Genomic DNA, 22,398 nt, shown 5'->3' with positions numbered 1-22,398 from the left:
TGAAGGATGTGGAGGAGCTGCGCTCCCAGCTGGAGCCCAAGCGAGCCGAGCTCAAGGAAGTCCTGGACAAGCACATAGACGAGTACCGCAAGAGGCTGGAGCCCCTGATCAAGGACATCATCGAGCAGCGCCGCAGCGAGCTGGAGGCCTTCAGGGTTAAGATAGAGCCCGTTGTGGAGGAGATGCGTGCCAAGGTGTCCGCCAACGTGGAGGAGACCAAGGCCAAGCTCATGCCCATCGTGGAGACCGTCCGTGCCAAACTGACCGAGCGTCTGGAGGAGCTGAGGACCCTGGCCTCCCCCTACGCTGAGGAGTACAAGGAGCAGATGGTCAAGGCTGTTGGAGACGTGCGCGAGAAGGTGGTGCCCCTGACCACCGACTTCAAGGGACAGTTGGGCCCCGCCGCCGAGCAGGCCAAGGAAAAGCTCATGGCTTTGTACGAGACCATCAGCCAGGCCATGAAGGCATAAACACGCCCTCAACCGGACCCCTCCCTCTCTCCCTCCCTTCTCACTCACACTGACTCACGCACCATACGTACCAAGTGAATGCCAAACTGATGCACTTCCTCTGCAGCGACATGGCAGACTCTTACTCTCTCTAACCACCACCACATGCGCTCAAGCACCTGCAAGCGCAGACACTAACACACTATTGCATACATTCAGTTTTGAACTGTGTTCAGGGCCTGTGTGCACAACCCTAGGCTTGCACAATCTCGACTGTACTATGAACATCAAGTGTGAATATTCTTGTGTTGCTGCTTGTTCAAGATAGCTGTGTGCTTCGAAACAGCTCAATAAACACCATACTGTTTCATACTATTTTATTCTCTGAGTTTGCCTTCTTTGGATTGGATTGTTTAGAACAATCCCTCACAACTAACATGGCGCTTTGTGACAAAATAGCCATGTTGGGTTTATGTGTTCTACCAATATGTGTTCGATGACAGGATTTTGAACCACAAAATAATGTCGTTCTTCTTTAAAGTCTCCTCTCTCAACATGATCAATATGTAACTTCATAAGCAATATACACTTATGACAATGAAACAAACACATGTCTCTTCCACGGATACCATGTCACTGTAACAGTGTTTATTCGCATTGATTTAACAGAATGGTTCATCTAAAAATGATAACTGATAAAAACAAAAACAAATGAACTTAAAAAGCCAACTGAAAGCCTGTGACCATTCATGGAGATCATGGGAGTTCAGTCTTACTGTTGGTGGCCATAGAGCGTTGGTGAACGGAATAATGAGGAAGAGGTGTCAGTGTATTGGTAGGCAGTGACCCGGTAGAATTTCATTAGAGATGGTAATGATGGGGAGCTAACACCGTTCCATCACCGAGTATGTGCACATAGACACACACACGTACACACACACACACACACACACACACACACACACACACACACACACACACACACACACACACACACACACACACACACACACACACACACACACACACACACACACACACACACACACACACACACACACACACACACACACACACACACACACACACACACACACACACACATACACAGTTTATACTTCTTGAGTTATAAGGTTGCTTAACAATCATGCCGTCTAGACGTAAGTTGGTTCTCTATAGAGTAGACTTCCACCAATACCAACTTCTGTCCCTTCACATGTAACATCACTAGATATTAAGCAAGAGGGTAGTGATGGGTGAGGCCTTCAAGGGCTCAGTTGGTAGAGCATGATGTTTGCAACGTCAGGATTGTGGGTACTGTTATCTGCACTAGCAGTGTTATGAAATCATATCTGCTGCTATCTACTGCTAAGTTGCAATAGTTTTGATAATAAATCTGTACTAACTGTACCATAAACTTGTATCGGCTGCTATTTGGTTTTGGTTTGTTTGTAATGTTTGTTCATTGTTTTTTGGTTTGTCTTTAATTATGTGAGTTGCTTTGGATAAAAGTGTCTTCTAAATGGTATATATTTTTCAGGATGCTGTCTTTCAAAGATAATTCGTAAAAATCCAAATAACTTCACAGATTTTCATTGTAAAGGGTTTAAACACTGTTTCCCATGCTTGTTCAATGAACCATAAACAATTAATGAACATGCACCTGTGGAACGGTCGTTAAGAAATTAACAACTTACAGACGGTAGGCAATTAAGGTCACAGTTATGAAAACTTAGGACACTAAAGAGGCCATTCTACTGACTCTGAAAAACACCAAAAGACAGATGCCCAGGGTCCCTGCTCATCTGCATGAATGTGCCTTAGGCATGCTGCAAGGAGGCATGAGGACTGCAGATGTGGCCAGGGCAATAAATTGCAATGTCCGTACTGTGAGACGCCTAAGACAGAGCTACAGGGAGACAGGACGAACAGTAGCAGACCATGCGTAACAACACCTGCACAGGATCAGTACATCCGAACATCACACCTGCGGGACAGGTACAGGATAGCAACAACAACTGCCCGAGTTACACCAGGAATGCACAATCCCTCCATCAGTGCTCAGACTGTCCGCAATAGGCTGAGAGGGCTTGTAGGCCTGTCGTAAGGCAGGTCCTCACCAGACATCACCGGCAACAGCATCGCCTATGGGCACAAACCCACCGCCAGATTCTGACTGTTACTGACTGTTACTTTTGACCCCCCCTTTGTTCAGGGACACATTATTCCATTTATGTTAGTCACACGTCTGTGGAACTTGTTCAGTTTATGTCTCAGTTGTTGAATCTTGTTATGTTCATACAAATATTTACACATGTTAAGTTTGCTGAAAATAAACGCAGTTGACAGTAAGAGGACGTTGCTTTTTTTGCTGAGTTTGTGTGTGTGTGTGTGTGTGTGTGTGTGTGTGTGTGTGTGTGTGTGTGTGTGTGTGTGTGTGTGTGTGTGTGTGTGTGTGTGTGTGTGTGTGTGTGTGTGTGTGTGTGTGCGTGTGATTATTACATGTCAGTGGCTTCATTACAGTGTGATGGATGAAGTGGGATCCATGGTCCCTTGAGTGTCCAAGCCTGTATAAAGCCTGCTTGGTGTTCCAGTCCGCTGTCCCAGACCCAGTCAGTGGTACCCTCAACCACACAGACACTCTGCTTCTCCAAGCACAGCTAACGGTCTGAGACTAAATCAGGGAGCTTTGCTGTGGTCAAAGAGCTACTCTAAATTGGACAGCAGACTGGTCAGTGAACAGTGGAACAGCAGAGCAGTACAACCAACTGGGGGAAGTTGAAAGTGGACACATCTGAAGCGTTGCCCACCACTGGAGATTCTGACTGTAACACAAACATTATGGATGGTACTGGAGCTTCATTGCATTAGTTTGAATTCATGGTTCCTACCCCTTTTCTTGTGAAATCCTGTTTTTCATGTGTTTTATCCTCCTCTTCTCCACATTTCCTCAGTTGTCTCACAGGTGTGCCCTCACGCTGCCCTGCTGTGCAGAGGCTTTTTGGGGTCACCTGTCCCAAAGCCCCCCAGGTCACGGGGGTCACAATTCAGCTGGAGATGCACACACACATAAACACACACACACACTCACTGTGGTTAAACTAATCACTGCGTTGCTGCGGTGTCCTGCATGGTCCTTGTAGGAGGATGATGTTCTCTACATTCCAGGTAAGTATCTCAGGGATGGACCCTGCAGCGGAGTATGTGCTGCTCATGGACTTCATCCCTGTGGATGACAAGAGCTCCAGGTGAATTTTCTCCATAGAGTTACATAAAATGTGATTTATAGGATCTGTGGTTTTACCCACACTCTGCCAGCATAAGAGACATGCACTAGACAGATCTACACGTAACGGTATTTGTGGGGAATCATCATACAGTATATTGTGCTTATGATGTACTGTACAGTCATACTCTGGCAGCCTCTTCTTGATTGTACAACATAATATGTACCAGATAATGCACAAAATCTTAAACAGCGAGAATTCAGAATGCATTGAGTAGAACTTTCACCCTGGTGTAATATACCCTGGTGCACCCTGGTGCAACCTATGAATATAGTATCTTTGCTCTCCTGTATGTAGATATGTATTCCACAGCTCCTCGTGTCTGGTGGCAGGCAGGGCCGACGTGGCGCCCCCGGGGAGGATGGACTTCCACTCAGACTTCCAGTGGATGAAACAGATGGTCTCCTTCGACACACTCAAACTGACCAACGACCTGCTGGATGACAATGGACATGAGCGACAAGCATACACACATACTGTACACACGGACACAGACCAGTCCAGACCAAACACAAACACAGACACACACACTGACCAGTCCAGACCAAACACAGACACACACACACATACCGACACAGACCAGTCCAGACCAGACACAGCCCCACACACTGACCAGTCCAGACCAGACACAGACACACACACACACATACCGACACAGACCAGTCCAGACCAGACACAGACACACACACTGACCAGTCCAGACCAAACACAGACACACACACACACATACCGTCACAGACCAGTCCAGACCAGACACAGACACACACACCGACCAGTCCAGACGCACACACACACACACAAATCTTTACAAACAGTACTTGGTTAAGTTCTTTATACATTCTTTGTATTTCTGAGTCTTCGTTCCTGTGTGTGGATGTAATGTGCATTGTGTTTGTTTGTCACACACCTCGATGATCTTGAACTCCATGCAGTGGTTATATCAAGAAAAGCCAAAGTTCCAAAAGCTGGGCCTAAAATAGTGTGTAAGAGATCATACAAAATATTTATCTGTGACTCTTGATGTGGATGATATTACAAATATTTGTTGGTGAGGAATTGATGAGGAATTGAAAAACTGTATGGTTGAAAGAGTTGGGGCAAAATGAGTGGCTAATAAGTCTGGCTGCATATCTGACTGGCTGATTTACCGCAAATTGAGAAATTATGTGACTAAACTCAACAAAAAAAAGAAAAAACTGTATTATGAAGCCAAGATCAATGGTAAAAAGATTAAGGTATTTTTGTTGTTGTTGAATACATTAAATGAAAGACAAATTCAGGCCTCTCGAGTGGCGCAGTGGTCTAAGGCACTGCATCGCATTGCTAGCTGTGCCACTAGAGATTCTGGGTTCGAGTCCAGACTCTGTCGCAGCTGGCCGCGATCGGGAGACCCATGGTGTGGCGTACAATTGGCCCAGCGTCGTCCGGATTAGGGTAGGGTTTGGCCGGCAGGGATGTCCTTGTCCCATCGTGCTCTAGTGACTCCTGTGGCAGGCCGGGCGCAGTGCATGCTGACACGGTTTCCAAGTGTACAGTGTTTCCTCTGACACATTGGCTGGCTTCCGGGTTAAGTGGGCATTGTGTCAAGAAGCAGTGCGGCTTGGTTGGGTGTTTCGGAGGAACTAGTGTGGAGAAAAAGTGTGTGAGAGGTGGAAAAATAATTTATATCAATCAATAATGACAAACCTCCTATCTGTCATATATTTAATCTGAGCCTAGAGGAAAGTGTTTGTCCTCAGGCCTGGAGGGAAGCCAAAGTCATTCCTCAACCAAATAATGGTAAAGTGGTCTTTACTGGTTCTATCAGCTGGCTGCCAGCTCTTAGCAAACTGTAGGAAAAACTATGTTTGACCAAAGCCAATGTTATTTCTATGTGAATAAATTAACAACAGACTTTCAGCATGCTTATAGAGAAGGGAACTCACAAATGACTGGTTGCTGGTTGAAAGAAATTGATAATAAGAAGTTTGTCGGAGCTGTACTGATTTCAGTGCAGCCTTTGAAATGTTGACCATAACGTTTGTGGTATGGCTTTACAACCTCTGCCATACCGTGGATTCAGAGCTATTTACCTATTAGAACATGGAGGGGGTTTTCTTACATGGAATCTTCTCTAATGTGAAACATTAAAAGTGTTTAACATTTTGTCCATTGACTTTCCGCTGGCATTAAACAAAGCCTGTGTGACCACGTATGCTGATGATTCAACCCTATACGTGTCAGCAACCACATCGAGTGAATTCACTGCAACCCTAAACAAAGAGTTGCAGTCAGTTTAAAAATGGGTGGCCAGTAATAAACTGGTCTTGAATCAAATTGTATTGGTCACATACACATGGTTAGCTGATGGTCATGCGAGTGTAGCAAAATGCTTGTGCTTCTAGTTCTGACAATGCAGTAATATCTAACAAGTAATCTAACAAATTCACAACAACTACCTTATACACACAAATGTAAAGGGATGAATAAGAATATGTACATATAAATATATGGATGAGCGATGGCCGTGCGGTATAGGCAATATGCAGTAGATGGTATAGAACAGTATATACATATGAGATGAGTAACGTAGGATATGTGAACATTTTAAAGTGGTGTTATTTAAATTGACTAGTGATACTGTTATTAAGTTCATTTATTAAAATGGCCAGAGATTTAGTGATGGCTGTTTAACAGTCTGATGGCCTTGAGATAGAAGCTGTTATTCAGTCTCTCGGTCCCAGCTTTGATGCAACTGTACTGACCTCGCCTTCTGGATGATAGCAGGGTGAACAGGCAGTGGCTTGTGTTTGTTGTCCTTGATGAGCTTTTAGGCCTTCCTGTGACATCGGGTGAGACCGCACTGAGACTTGCGGTTGAGGGCGGTGCAGTTGCCGTACCAGGCGGTGATACAGCCCAACAGGATAATCTTGATTGTGCACCTGTAAAAGTTTGTGAGTGTTTTAGGTGACAAGCCAAATTTCTTCAGCCTGCTGAGGTTGAAGAGGCGCTGTCTTCACCACGGTGGCTGTGTGGGTGGACAATATCAGTTTGTCCATGATGTGTACGCCTTAGATTGTAAACTGTCATGGTCAAAACATATAGATTCAAAGGTTGTAAAGATGGGGAGAGGTCTGTCCATGATAAAGAGATGCTCTGCTTTTCTCACAAAGAAAATCCTGCAGGCTCTGGGTTTTATCTTATCTTGATTATTGTCTAGTCATATCGTCATGTGCCGCAAAGAAGGACCTAGTTAAGCTGCAGCTGGCCTTGAACAGAGAAGCACGTCTTGCTCTTCATTGTAATCAGAGGGCTAATATCAATACTATGCATGCCATGCATCGTAAGAGTTAAGGAAAGACTGATTGTATCGCTTCTAGTTTTTATACGAAACAATGTATTGGAAATTCCAAACTGATTTCATAGTCAACTTATATACAGCACTGACACACACACACACTTACCCCACCAGACATGCCACCAGGGGTCTTTTCACAGTCCCCAGAACAAATTGAAGGAAATGTACAGTATTATACAGAGTCATGAGTGCATGACTCTCTCTCTCTCTCTCTCTCTCACATCACCCAGCTGAAGATAGCCAGTAACCTAAAGGGCTTCCGAACTACTGATCCTGATGCCTGGTAAAACAAATAAACATGGTCTTTGTTTGTTAATGTCTAGAATTTCAGAATCGTTTTGGTGATACGTTGAACACAAAAGTCAAAGTACAACAACAAAATGCAGACATTGAGAACTGATTGTCAGATTCAGATGTCTTCCCTCCTACAATTAATATCTAATCTAGATTGTTCCATGGAAACGCTCAATTAAATAATAACTGCACCATTGTACATCCTTATCGCTCTCGCTCTTATCACCTGATTCAGGTTAAGGAGCAATCGCAATAGGATACCTGATCTTTGATGCTGGCGTCTACATATGACAACACAACAGACACTCAGGTAGCCTAGTGGTTAGAGTGTTGGACTAGTGACCAAAAGTTGGCAAGATCGAATCCCTGTTCTGACAAGGTAAAAATATGTTGTTATACCCCTATACAAGGCAGTTAACCCACTGTTCCTAGGCTGTCATTGAAAATAAGAGTTTGTTCTTAACTCACTTGCCTAGTTAAATATAGGTTAAAAAAATTAGGCTTGATGAAGTAAGACATTGGTTACTAAGGCTTAACATGATAAGGTGACTGATGTTTTTAACCTGTTGCAATTCTGCCTGACTGTTCTTTGACTGTGTGTCATTGTGTGTTCAGGGTGGTCAGTGCCAGGCCCATGCCTCACTCTCTGCCCACCTCTGGCAGCCATGAGTTTGGCAGTACGTCAGGAGAGCAGTGAGCACAGAACCTAGAGTCTATCAAGTGAGCGACTGAGATCCAGGAATCTCCTTGTCCTCCTCCCTCAAAACATCAGTGTCACAGTGAAATACTGAGCACGTTTTAGACAATATTACAGCCCTTAATACACAGGGTTGGGTAGGTTACTTTCGAAATGTAATCCATTACAGCTACAAGTTACCTGTCCAAAATTGTAATCAGTTACGTAACTTTTGGATTACCCAAACTCAGTAAAGTATTCTGATTAGATTCCGTTACTTTTAGATTACTTAAGAAGACAAAAATGTATATTACCAATTAAAAGACATGTATTGCAGGATAAATCAGTGTTAAAGTTTACGTAGCTGGCCATATATGGATGTTAAATTTTACTTTATGGATTGGTTTTGTAGGCTTCTTCTAACTCATCGCTTTCAACTACATAAAATAATACGATAACATTTCTTCCATAGTTCCATTACTACAGATCTTCCTACGGTAGCCCACGTTATCCTTCAATATGTGGCTGTCTCTCCTCATTATTTCTCAAAGAAACAAAGTGAAAAAGTTCTATCATGAGATCAATCATTGATCGTTTCATCTTGGGCTGATGATTTGAGATATTACTTTTTAAACGAAGCACACAAGGCGTATAGGGAAATGAATTGTTTAAAGTGAAAAATATTAGTATTCAAATGATGTCAATAAAGACCCATTCAAAATAATTGGCTCTTTTGCTTTATCATTTATTATAGGCTATTTTTATTAAAGGCTCTTTTATCTTTTATTACCCGTGAATAGAAAAACTACTATACCCACAATGCCCCGTGCTGAGGTTGTGCTTGCGGGAGATGCTCAGCTCAGTTACGAGATGATGCAGGATTGATGGAGGAGGCGGGTGAATGCGGGAAGGTAGCGGAGAGAATGCACAGAGGAGAGATGCGGATTATGGTGGCCTATATGACTGGGATTTTTAGTGGCGTGACAGAACGATGATCGTACGGGTAACAGGCCTCTGGATTATATTATGCGTTTTATGATTTATTTTACTATCAGCCTACTTGCGCAGTTGTTGATTTCATTATACTGAATTGGATTGTTTTGTCAACAGCTATAGGCACATGGATATGTCTGTTGTTTATCTAAGATTCAGTAAATTATAGTTTTTTTTCTTCCATACATTGAGGACAAGGTGTATGGCCGCTGCAGCGCTCGATACCACACCATCTATAAACACGGACAGATATTCAAATCAAGTGGACTCCGCTGTCTTTTAATAAAGATGTCAACAATATTACATTATGGCTGCAACTGCCAATTTTTGTAGCATCGGCGTTTGATCTTGGTGCCATAAACAACAGTTCTGCAGCATTCCTAATGATACCAAACTGAAAGGAGACGGTCGAGTGCGCAAATTAAGGGTCCTACAATATATAGCCTAAAATAACATTTCAAAATGGAGGCACTCTGTCCTCGTTGGATGGTATTTTTATGGACGATTGTCTGCCTATTTGTGGGTGTCAGCTTCGGCACCAGCGAGGCTGAAATTGAACCAAACACCTCAGGCCCTCTGTCTATTCACTTCCCACTGCGACAGGGCCCTCTCTCCGAGCCCCAACCCCCGCATTTGGCTCGGCACCGCTCCTCGAGGGCAGCGCGGAGGCGCAGAGGAGTCGGTGGCATGAATTTCGTGGACATGATCGACAACCTTCGTGGGAAATCCGGACAGGGCTACTACGTGGAGATGGCAGTGGGTTCACCTCCACAGAAGGTGACACACTCTCTCTCCCTCTCTCAATTCAAATGACTGTATTGGGGAAACGTATGTTTACATTGCCAAAACAAGTGAAATAGATAATTAACAAAAGTAAAATAAACAATACAAAATGAACAATAAACATTACACTCACAAAAGTTCCAAAGGAATAGAGATATTTCAAATGTCATATTATATCTATATACAGCGTTGTAACTATGTAAAAATAGTTCAAGTACAAAAGGGAAAATAAATAAACATAGATATAGGTTGTATTTACATTGGTGTTTGTTCTTCTCTGGCTTCCCTTTTCTGCAACAGGTCACAAATCATGCTGCTGTGATGGTACACTGGTATTTCACCCAATTGATTTGTTTTCAAATCTTTTGTTGGTGTGTCAAATCTGAGGGAAATGTGCTTTGGCGACTCTTCTCCAGGTGTATCTCTCTGTAGGTGTTGGCTTTTTGTTATGGAGGGTTTGGGAATCGCTTCCTTTTAAGTGGTTGTAGAATTGAATGACTCTTCTGGATTTTGATCATTAGTGGGTATCGGCCTAATTCTGCTCTGCATGCATTTTGTTGTGTTTTCCATTGTACACAGAGGATATTTTTTCAGAATTCTGCATGCAGAGTCTCAATTTGGTGTTTGTCCCAGTTGGTGAATTCTCGGTTGGTGAGCGGACCCCAGACCTCACAACCATAAAGGGCAATGGGTTTTTATAATGATTCAAGTATTTTTAGCCAGATCCTAATTGGTATGTCATATTTGATGTTCCTTTTGATGGCTTAGAAGGCCCTTCTTGCCTTGTCTCTCAGATTGTTCACAGGTTTGTGGAAGTTACATGTGGCGCTGATGTTTGGACTGAGGTACTGGATGTATAGTTATTTGTGTGCTCTAGGGCAACGGTGATGGAATTTGTATCAGTGGTCCTGACAACTGGACCTTTTTTGGAACACCATTATTTTTGTCTTACTTTGTCTCTCTCTCTCTCACTCTCTCATTGACACGCCCATTCAGTTGATCCTGTCTGACATTTTGCTCACCTGTGCCCTTATATCCTCTGCATTGTGACATGTCAAACCTACCCTCCCATCAAACCTTTGATTAGTGGAAGCAGGTGTTTAATTGTAGGGCAAAAACTAAAATGTGCACCCCTTTGGGTTCCCAGGACCAGAATGAAGAAACACTGGCCTTGGTAAAACCTTGGTAACCTGGCCTCTAAAATGACATATGGTGACGAAGAAGAACAACAAGAATAAATGTGTGTGTCTCTGTTCTTGCATTCGAGAGAAGGGAGAAAGAAGGAGAGAATGAAGCCTTTAATTCTGCAGAGAGAGGGGGGGGAGATAATTACCAGTGTGGTGCAGCTAAGCAGCTGCAGGGTACAGACTGGCACACCACAGGGATTACTGTGTGACAGAGCCAATGTTATGCCCTGCCTAGGACACTCTCATTGTGCCACTGCGAGGATAAACCATCACTGGCTTCCATCCACTCACTAACATTTTGTCTGAACAAAAATATAAACGCAACATGCAACCATTTCAACGATTTTCCTGAGTTACAGTTCATATAAGGAAATCAGTCAATTGACATTAATTCATTAGGCCACATGGGAGCCAGGTCCACCCACTGGGGAGCCAGTCCCAGCCAATCAGAATGAGTTTTTCCCCACAAAAGGGCTTTATTACAGACAGAAATACTGTGACTGCACATTTGGCCTTTTATTGTCCCCAGCACAAGGTGCACCTGTGTAATGATCATGCTGTTTAATCAGCTCCTTGATATGCCACACTTGTTAGGTGGATGGGTTATCTTGGCAAAGCGTAAATGCTTACTAACAGGGATGTAAACAAATGTGTGCACACAATTTGAGAAACATAAGCTTTTTGTGCGTGTGGAAAATTTCAGGGATCTTTTATTTCAGCTCATGGAACATGACCAACACTTTATATGTTGCGTTTATATTTGTTTGTTAAGTATAGAAACATTGATACAAATACAACCATAGAGATTGATCCAGTATTAATCATTATGTATATCACGCACTAAAAGAAACATAACAAAATATTTCCCTCATGTAATAGAAGAGAATTCTATTACCATATTGCTTTGATACAGTAATACAAACCAAACATTTGTCACATAGGCCTACTGAATAGACTACTTACTATAAGACTTAAATGTGTGAATGTTACAGTAACTTCAAGGTGTAAACTGTATGTATCAATTGTCACAGAGTAGAAGTGCTGATCTAGGATCAGGTCCCTCCTTTCCATCTAATCCTATTAATTGTGATCTAAACTGATCCTAAATCAGCACACCTACTCTGAGATGCTACATACCTAAGGCTCCTGATATAATATCTTCTAAAATAATAGATGAGGTTTGCGACAGGGATTCTAGACTTCTGCCAGAAACAGGAAGTGTGGCAGGGTTGTAGCAGGTCCGAGGTGTGTGTGTGTGTCAGGATGCAGCCGGCCAGGCGTCTCGGGTGGTGTGTGTGTGAAAGGGAAGCAGGATGCAGGCAGGACAGATCAATTGTGAGGCGTCAGCGTATTCCTCACCAAAATTCCTCACTACACTACAATCAGAGTGAAAGGAAGAGAGCACACCAAGAGGCTGACAGAGGGAGAGTTTATGCAGGTTAAAGTTAAATCACTCTTTACAGCAATGCTAAGGTTTATCTTTATTTATTTCAAGATCAAGATTTATTTCAAGATATAACATGCAAATAGGTCCACACAGACTGTTATGCATAATCTCCCTAGTAACCCTAATTGATTTAAATTTGATTTGTGTTTTCCCAATAATTCATTGCAATGCATGGCTTGATGTTTTTGATGTGTGTGGAGGGGGTGAATGTGGTGTGGTGGTAGGGCAGGGGCGTAGTTTCAGCTAAACCCAGGGAATGGATGGCAGAGGGACATTCTCCTCCAGGGAATGTTTAGAAAAATTCGATCTGCAGCACTGCAAAAACAAGCTAAAATGACTCCAGACATTATCAGCTTGTTTGCTGCTGTGGCTTCATTCACCTCTGTCAATAGGGGACTGAACGTTCTGGAAACCAGTGGAGGCTGCTGAGGGGAGGACGGCTCATTTTAATGGCTGGAACGGAGCAAATGGAATGGCATCAAACACATGGAAACCATGTGTTTGATGAATTTGATACCATTCCACTGATTCTGCTTCAGCCATTACCACAAGTCCATTCTCCCCAATGAAGGTGCCACCAGCACTCCTCAGGTGCTACAAACACGTCATACAAGAATTAGCTGCTACGCACTGGCTCAGCACCGGGATTACAACTCTAGTTTAGTTTCATGTCAAGTCAGTCAGCAGTTACCTAGCCAAAGCCATCTACTACAGCCATCTTTATCTCTGCACTGTTTTGAGAAAAACTGTTGTGTTGTTCCCTGCAGCTGCGTGATGCGCTCTACATAAAGCCAGCTAGCCAAACAAAAAGCCTTCCCTCCTGCTCCCAAGTGTCTGCATGGTCCTGAAGTCAGGCCTGTAGTTCTGCTAAACTGCATTTGAATTTTTTGCGTTTAAAAAAAAAAGTTTTATGTTAGTAGCCTATTTTAAATGGTTTGTGTTGTAGAGTATGGTGAGTGCCATACCCTATTGACACCCCTGTGATAGAGCGTTAGAAGATGACATGGATATGTTGTGGAACAGCAGGGTGCATGTGATGAGTGTGTTTCAAGTGACATGTTTGTGTTGGTGGGAGAGTGTGTGTGGGACCAGGTGAGAGACTAAGGCAGCGGGCTGGGTGGGGGTTCTTCTAGGCACGCAGTCCTTGAGGCTCTTGGCTCTGCCACTGAGAAGAAGAACATTCCTGGACTGTGTCCCAAATGGCACCCTATGGGCTCTGGTCAGAAGTAGTGCACTATATTGGGTGCCTGGTGAGGATGCATCCCTGGATATTTCAGGAGCATATTCCAGTAGCAGATCTATTATTGATCAGGGTCCTTCTGGTCACCAGAGAGACAAAAAAAACATGGCTGCCAGTCTGATTGACTCACTGACTGCGCAAAATATGATACTCGCACCGAAAGGAGAGGGAAGGAGGTAGACAGAGAGAGAGAGAAACAGAGAAAGAGGGCAATCCGAGAACAGCCTAGGGGTTGGACGCAAAGGAAAAGGAAAAGAGAAGGACATTTGGAGCATAATAAATACAAGACATAGCAACTGTCAGTAACATAATGCCAGGAGATGAGAGAGAGAGAGAGAGAGAGAGAGAGAGAGAGAGAGAGAGAGAGAGAGAGAGAGAGAGAGAGAGAGAAAGTGACTAAATGGCTGAAAAGAAGAAGTGTTTTTAGCAGCAGCTACAGGGAATCGTTTTATGAATAGGCATGGCTGTCTCCAGGGTAACAGAGAGAGTGTCCTTATAGTCAGTGTATTTCAATGTATTCTGTCCTTTAACCCTGGAAGACGCAAGAACGCACACACACACCTACATATACCACATACAGTTAAAGTCGGAAGTTTACATACACCTTAGCATGTACATTTAAACTCAGTTTTTCACAATTCCTGCGAATGATTTATTTCAGCTTATATTTCTTTCATCACATTCCCAGTGGGTCAGAGGTTTACATACACTCAATTAGTATTTGGTAGCATTGCCTTTAAATTGTTTAACTTGGGTCAAACGTGTCAGGTAGCCTTCCACAAGCTTCCCACAATAAGTTGTGTGTATTTTGGCCCATTCCTCCTGACACAGCTGGTGTATCTGAGTCAGGTTTGTAGGCCTCCTTGCTCGCACATGCTTTTTCAGTTCTGCCTACACATTTTCTACAGGATTGAAGTCAGGGCTTTGTGATGGCCACTCCAATACCTTGACTTTGTTGTCCTTAAGCCATTTTGCCACAACTTTGTAAGTATGCTTGGAGTCATTGTCCATTTGGAAGACCCATTGCAACCAAGCTTTAACTTCCTGATGTCTTGAGATATTGCTTCAATATATCCACATACTTTTCTTTCCTCATGATTCCATCTAGTTTGTGAAGTGCACCAGTCCCTCCTGCAGCAAAGCACCCCCACAACATGATGCTGCCACCCCGTGCTTCACGGTTGGGATGGTGTTCTTCGGGCTTGCAATCCTTCCCCTTTTTCCTCCAAACATAACGATGGTCATTATGGCCAAACAGTTCTATTTTTGTTTCGTCAGACCAGATGACATTTCTCCAAAAAGTACAACCTTTGTCCCCATGTGCAGTTGCAAACCGTAGTCTGGCTTTTTTAATGGCGATTTTGGGGCAGTGGCTTCTTCCTTGCTGAGCGGCCTTTCAGGTTATGTCGATATAGGACTTGCTTTTCTCGAGCATCTTCACAAGGTCCTTTGCTGTTGTTCTGGGATTGATTTGCACTTTTTGCACCAATGTACGTTCATCTCTAGGAGACGGAACGCGTCTCCTTCCTGAGCGGTATGATGGCTGCGTGGTCCCATGGTGTTTATACTTGCGTACTGTTGTTTGTACAGATGAACGTGGTACCTTCAGACATTTGGAAATTGCTTTGAAGGATGAACCAGACTTGTGGAGGTCCACAATTCTTTTTCTGAGGTCTTTGCGGATTTCTTTTGATTTTCCCATGATGTCAAGCAAAGAGGCACTGAGTTTGAAGGTGGGCCTTGAAATACATCCACAGGTAGACCTCCAATTGACTCAAATGTTGTCAATTAGCCTATCAGAAGCTTCTAAAGCCATGACATAATTATCTGGAATTTTCCAAGCTGTTTAAAGCCACAGTCAACTTAGTGTATGTAAACTTCTGACCCACTGGAATTGTGATACAGTGAATTATAAGGGAAATAATCTGTATGGAAATAATTGTTGGAACAATTACTTGTGTCATTCACAAAGTAGATGTCCTAACCGACTTGCCAAAACTATAGTTTGTGGAGTGGTTGAAAAACGAGTTTAAATTACTCCAACTTAAGTGTATGTAAACTTCCAACTTTCAACTGTATATCTACTGAATACCTGTTACAATATATAGGCCTTGCTTTGGAAAAATGTCCAGTGAATATGTAATAGGGTTTCATAACAATGACAACTATGTTGTGTTTGTGTGTTTGGGAATCAGTTGAATATTCTGGTGGACACAGGAAGCAGTAACTTTGCAGTTGGGGCAGCTGCTCACCCTTTCCTCTGCAGATACTACCATCGCTCACTGTGAGTACCACGGGATCTTATTACGATACACTGAAAGTGCTCCATCTTGAAAACTTTACTGCTGACATGCACAATGCTTTGGGACCATATCAACAGTGGACTGATGGACAACATACTAAAATATTTTTTGTTGAGTAAACTATCCCTTTAGATATGATATTAAATATGAATCCCGTTGAACAGTGAATCTCAGTGGAATCTCTCCCTTTTAGATGGCCCTGCACACACTTCCCTTTTGTGGACTTATATAGTAAGCACCTTTTCTCCCCTGTTGTTCATAGGTCTAAATCCTACCGCGACCTTGGGCGCAGTGTCTATGTACCCTACACCCAGGGCCGCTGGGAGGGTGAGCTGGGCACTGACGTGGTGTCTGTGCCGCATGGCCCCAACGCCTCGCTCCGTGCCAACATCGCTGCCATTACCCAGTCGGACCGCTTCTTCATCAACGGATCCAACTGGGAGGGCATCCTGGGCCTGGCCTACGCCGAGATTGCTCGGGTGAGGGGGGAAGAGAGAGGCAGGGAAAGGGAAATGGGCTGGGTTGAAAACACATGGGTGAGATGAGCTTGAGGGAGATGGAGAGGGAGGGAGAGAGCGGGAAACAGAGGGGTGAGCAGAGATTGCCTGGGAGGGACGGAGGGAGGGATCAGCTAGAGGGTCACTGGTGAGGGTGGAGAGCCAGCGCTATACAGTAATGTGGAAAATGCACAGTGCTGGATTTGTTAAGATACAATGTCAATTTAGGCTTGCTGTCAACAAGATGGCTAAAATAATCACTTTAATATAGCTATCCTTTTCCCATCTTTAAATCCTTTCTAAATCACCACCCCCACCCCCTCTGTTTAGCCTGATGAGACACTGGAGCCTTTCTTTGACTCGCTGGTGCGGCAGACCCCCGTGCCCAACCTGTTCTCCCTGCAGATGTGTGGCGCAGGGTTCACCCAGAACTACAGCCTGGGCAGTGCCACCGTGGGCGGCAGCATGGTGAGAGTGAATATATATACTGTAGATAGGAAAAGGCACAGACACATTTTCTGTTTGAGGGAAATACACAGAAGTGTATTGTGTTAGTGTAACCAAGAGGGTTAAACATAGAGATTGTACAGTATGTGCCAGGCAGGCAGGTCGGTATTGTTTAGCTATAATCTGTATTACAAAGGCAATATGAGATGGAAAGTGTGTTGAAAGTTTGGATCCAGCCTACGATACTGTTTGATTGCTCTTAGATCATTGGTGGAGTGGATTCTTCTCTCTATGTTGGGGACCTGTGGTACACCCCGATCCGCCGGGAGTGGTATTATGAGGTCATCATTGTGCGCATTGAGGTCAATGGTCAGGATCTCAACATGGACTGCAAGGAGGTGAGATACTGTGTGTTTTTCTGATCAACCTTTAATCAACATCTTCCTCCCTATATCGTTCCACTTTCTCTTTAATATATTCATATAATATATGCTCTTTAGAAGACACTTTTATCCAAAGCGACTTATAGGCATGTGTGATTACATATTAAGTATGGGTGGCCCCTTCTCTTTTCATCTTTTGTTTGCTCCTGGATTCTCTTCAGTTAACCCTGAATATCTGTCTGTTGTTTACCTTTTATCACTAATAATGGCGCAGTAAGTGACAGTGAATAAATAATGACAATTTGCTTCCTCTCTCTCTTGGCTTGTGGTTCTATCAGTACAACTATGATAAGAGCATTGTGGACAGTGGCACCACTAACCTCCGGCTCCCTCGCAAAGTGTTCCAGGCAGCTGTGAAGGCCATCGAGGCAGCCTCGTCTGTGAGTCCATCCTCATACCTCTTCTCATCTCCCTCTCACTCCCTCTCTCTCTCTCTGTTGTTTTGTTCTCTCTTCTTTCTCGCTGCCAGTTTCAGCTAGTGTCGTGTGAAATCCCTTTTGTCAGGTCTAATGTCTGTAATAGTTTCAGGGCTATAATCTTTCTCTAGTTTCTGCAATTGCTAAATATTCTTTGTACCCTTCTCTCTGAAACACGCGCACGCACGCGCGCACACACATACACAAACCCCATGTCTCCATATCAGACGGAGCAGTTTCCCTCTGGGTTCTGGTTGGGGGAGCAGCTGGTGTGCTGGCAGGCGGGCACCACCCCGTGGCACATCTTCCCTGTCATCTCGCTCTACCTCATGAGTGAGAACCGCAACCAGTCCTTCCGCATCTCCATTCTCCCACAGGTAACAGTGTCTGTCTGTGTACTTACCTGTCATTGAATACAATAGGTCTTCATCATTCAATGAATCAACTCAATGAGGTAGTGATGATCCTCTCTTAAACTCCTTTAACTTTTTATTCAATTTAGATGTGTTGAGAACTACAGAATGTATTTGATGTACCGTCCATTGTAGCTGACTCGATGTCCACTGTCTCTTTGTGCCCCCTGCAGCAGTACCTGCGACCTGTGGAGGACGTAGCCTCTGCCCAGGAGGACTGCTATAAGTTTGCCGTGTCCCAGTCCAGCACGGGCACCGTCATGGGCGCCGTCATCATGGAGGGCTTCTATGTGGTGTTCGACCGCCAGAGGAAACGCATTGGGTTTGCCGTCAGCACCTGCCATGGTGAGGGGGGGACGGAGGGACTATGAGAAGTACATTCGGGAAAGTATTCAGACCCCTTGACTTTCTCCACATTTTGTAACGTTACAGGCTTATTCTAAAATGTATTAAATATTTTTTTCTCATCAATCTACACACAATACCCAATAATGACAAAGCAAAAACAGTTTTTTAGACATTTTTGCAAATGTATAAAAAATTTCAAACAGAAATACCTTATTTAGCGTTTGCTATTAAACTGGATATTGAGCTCAAGTGCATCTTGTTTCCACTGATCATCCTTGAGATGTTTCTACAACTTGATTGAAGTCCACCTGTGGTAAATTCAATTGATTGGACATGATTTGGAAAGGCACACACCTGTCTATATAATGTCCCACGGTTGACAGTGCATGTCAGAGAAAAAAAACAAGCTATGAGGTCGTAGGAATTGTCTGTAGACCCCCGAGACAGGATTGTGTCAAGGCACAGATCTGGGGAAGGGTACCAAAAAAATTCTGCAGCATTGCAGAATTCCCCAAGAACACAGTGGCCTCCATCATTCTTAAATGGAAGAAGTTTGGAACCACCAAGACTCTTCCTAGAGCTGTCCGCCTGGCCAAACTGAGCAATCGGTGGAGAAGGGCCTTGGTCAGGGAGGTGACCGAGAACCTAAAGGTCACTCTGACAAAGCTCTAGAACTCCTCTGGGAGATGGGAGAACCTTCCAGAAGGACAACCATCTCTGCAGCACCACCAAACAGGCCTTTATGGTAGAGTGGCTAGACGGAAGTCACTCCACAGTAAAAGCCACATGACAGCCCACTTGGAGTTTGCCAAAAGCAACCTAAAGACTCACAGACCATGAGAAACAAGATTCTCTGGTCTGATGAAACCAAGATTGAACTCTTTGGCTTGAATGCCAAGTGTCACGTCTGGAGGAAACCTGGCACCATCCCTACGGTGAAGCATAGTGGTGGCAGTATCATGCTGTGGGGATGTTTTTCAGCAGCAGGGACTGGGAGACTATTCAGGATCGAGGGAAAGGTTAACGGAGCAAAGTACAGAGAGATCCTTGATGAAAACCTGCTCAGGACCTCAGACTGGGGCGAAGGTTCACCTTCCAACAGGACAATGACCCAAAGCACACAGCCAAGACAACACAGGAGTGGAATCGGGACAAGTTTCGGAATGTCCTTGAGGGGCCCAGCTGGAGCCCGGACTTGAACCCGATCGGACATGAAAATAGCTGTGCAGCGACGCTCCCCATTAAACCTGACAGCACTTGAGAGGATCTGCAGAGAATAATGGGAGAAACTCCCCAAATGCAGGTGTGCCAAGCTTGTAGCGTCATACACAAGAAGTCATACCTAAGAAGACTCGAGGCTGTAATCGCAACCAAAGGTGCTTCAACAAAGTACTGAGTAAAGGGTCTGAATACTTATGTAAATGTGATATTTCAGTTTTTATTTTAAAAACGTGCACACAAAAAATACAAAAAAATGTTTTTGCTTTGTCATTTTGGGATATTGTGTGTAGATTTACGAGGAACATTTTAGAATAGGGCTGTAACATAACAAATATGTAAACAAAACATTATGAACACCTGCTCTTTCTATGACATAGACTGACCAGGTGATCACTTATTGGTGTCACTTGTTAAATCCACTTCAATCAGTGTAGATGAAAGGGAGGAGACAGGTTAAATAATAATTCATTTGTGTGTATGTATGTGTGTGGGTGTGGGTGTGGATGTGGATGTGTTTAACTATACTTGTGGAGACATTTTGTTGGTCCCCAAAATGTCAAATTCTATTTCTAGGGGGTTTAAGGGTTAAGGTTATAATTAGTTTTAGGGTTGGAATTAGGTTTAGGGTTAGGAGCTAGGGTTAGTTTTAGGATTAGGGTTGGAGCTAAGGTTAGGGTTAAGGTTACGGGTTAGGGGTTAGGGAAAATAGGATTTTGAATGGGACTGAATTATGTGTCCCCACAAGGTTAGTTGTACAAGACTGTGTGTGTGTGTGTGCCTGTATGTATGTATATTGCTGATCTGTGTCTATTTCTATGCCACAGTGCACGATGAGTTCCGCACAGCCTCCGTTGAGGGGCCGTACCATGGCGTGGACCTGGAGGACTGCGGCTACAACATCCCGCAGACGGACGAGTCCACCCTCATGACCATTGCCTACATAATGGCGGGCATCTGTGCCCTCTTCATGCTGCCATTGTGCCTTATGGTGTGCCAGTGGCGCTTCTCCCGCTGCCTTCGCCCACCTGGATTTGGGGACTTTGCTGATGATATCTCACTCCTCAAATGATAGAGAGACATGGACATACTGTACACAGGAGAGGCAAGCCTAACAGAAATGGAGATGGTGGCTTTGCTTATTGTTGTTGAGTGAGCATCAGCCTCATTGAGTAATGCAGAAACAGATTAGTATGTAGGATGGTGTTGGTTGTGGCTTGGGCGGGTAGCACAATGACCAAACAAGCCAATGGCCATTTACTTTGGATTCATCAAAGGTGGATATACCAGCAAGCTGGGTTCAATGGCTTCCTGGATTCAGTGGACAACTTTATTGATATAAGGGCATGATATAAATATACAGTACGTATAGGTGTGTGTGAGTGTTTGTGATTGTATGAGGTGTGTGTATATGTATGTATGTGTGTTTATGGATCACATGTACAAATTAGATTATCTAGAATTTAAGGATGGACCTGATCATTGAATATATCTGATTTGTTTGATTTGACATCAACAGTACCAGCTAAGGAACGCTAATCATAAGTGCTAATTGGGTGAACTTTTCAAGAGTGAAATTAGCACTCAAATATCAGATGCAATGAACTTTTATGGTGAAGCCATGTTACTTGGTGTGCATTAAAAAGCTAAGATTATGTATTTAATACAGTTAATATCAGATATGGCACTTTTATATGGCTCTTGTTGATTCAGTTGGTGCATTACCTCACTGCTAATGAATGCACTAATTCACACAGAAAGAAAAGCACGGACACACACACGCAATGATTCTCCCGCACATACAGATGTCTTCAAAACCTCCAAACAGCTTGAACATCTCAGCCAACCCCTCGACAGCTTTATACAAAAACTCACCGACACAGACAGTAACACACATATTCATATTCACATATTCATGTTCAGTCAACTGCACTATCCCTATGGTGCGCTTGAATATCAATAGTTGTGTTATTTTACATAAATGAACACAATATTAAAATGTCTCAATGAGGGACAGATTCTACTTTCATCGACCTGCTGTAAATAAATCTGAAATGTATATCTGTCAGATGCACTGACCACAGACTACGAATAAATAAAGTAACAAATATAACAGAATCTGTGTCCTGTCTTTAGTTCCCCTTCCCTGATGAGTGGGATACAGACATCTGGACTTATGTCACTGTTGTTTAAAGGAATCCTGTATCCTGTATTGCCGCATTTCATGTAGGTTGAAAATAGTCAAGGTCTCTAAGTAATGGACTGATTAGAAGACCAATAAGATGTATTTTTCAAGAATCAATGGGAATATACACAGAGTATAGAAAACATTAAGAACAGCTTCTCTTTCCATGACAGACTGACCAGGTGAAAGCTATGATCCCTTATTGATGTCACTTGTTAATTAAACTTCAATCAGCGTAGATGAAGGGGAAGAGACAGGTTAAAGAAGGATTTGTAAACCTTGAGACATGGATTGTGTGTGCGCCATTCAGGGGGTGAATGGGCAAGACAAAATATTGAAGTGCTTTTGAATGGGACCTCAAAAGTTTCCTGAGTGTATCAAGAATGGTCCACCACCCAAAGGACATCCAGCCAACTTGATACAACTGTAGGAAGC

At 43.6% G+C, this 22,398-nt stretch overlaps 3 protein-coding genes across 4 annotated transcripts in view; all 3 read left to right on the top strand.

Annotated features, from left to right (window-relative positions):
• The window catches only part of LOC109908977 (apolipoprotein A-I-2), a 2,210-nt gene extending 1,389 nt beyond the window's left edge, over positions 1-821 (top strand). For both annotated transcript variants that reach the window (XM_020507802.2, XM_031795971.1), the window contains exon 4: positions 1-821. This exon is cut by the window's left edge and continues 131 nt beyond it. In XM_020507802.2, coding sequence (XP_020363391.1) covers positions 1-470 — 470 coding nt within the window. In that variant the 3' untranslated portion in view covers positions 471-821.
• A 2,775-nt stretch (positions 822-3,596) lies between these two features.
• On the top strand, positions 3,597-8,064 carry LOC109909371 (T-box transcription factor TBX1-like). Its single transcript, XM_031795282.1, has 3 exons — positions 3,597-3,697; positions 4,034-4,192; positions 7,983-8,064. Exons 1-3 carry the CDS (start codon positions 3,597-3,599, stop codon positions 8,062-8,064), a joined length of 342 nt encoding a protein of 113 aa, XP_031651142.1.
• An 822-nt stretch (positions 8,065-8,886) lies between these two features.
• LOC109908978 (beta-secretase 1) lies at positions 8,887-21,896 on the top strand. Its single transcript, XM_020507803.2, has 9 exons — positions 8,887-9,813; positions 15,889-15,977; positions 16,259-16,475; positions 16,824-16,961; positions 17,204-17,338; positions 17,662-17,763; positions 18,027-18,176; positions 18,386-18,557; positions 20,606-21,896. Exons 1-9 carry the CDS (start codon positions 9,499-9,501, stop codon positions 20,848-20,850), a joined length of 1,563 nt encoding a protein of 520 aa, XP_020363392.1. The 5' UTR covers positions 8,887-9,498; the 3' UTR covers positions 20,851-21,896.
• The last annotated feature ends 502 nt before the right edge of the window (positions 21,897-22,398 follow it).

Source organism: Oncorhynchus kisutch, linkage group LG18 (assembly GCF_002021735.2).
Source record: "Oncorhynchus kisutch isolate 150728-3 linkage group LG18, Okis_V2, whole genome shotgun sequence".
Classification (NCBI taxonomy): domain Eukaryota; kingdom Metazoa; phylum Chordata; class Actinopteri; order Salmoniformes; family Salmonidae; genus Oncorhynchus; species Oncorhynchus kisutch.
The sequence above is the reverse complement of the archived record's forward strand: the minus strand, read 5'-3'. Positions and strand labels throughout refer to the sequence as shown.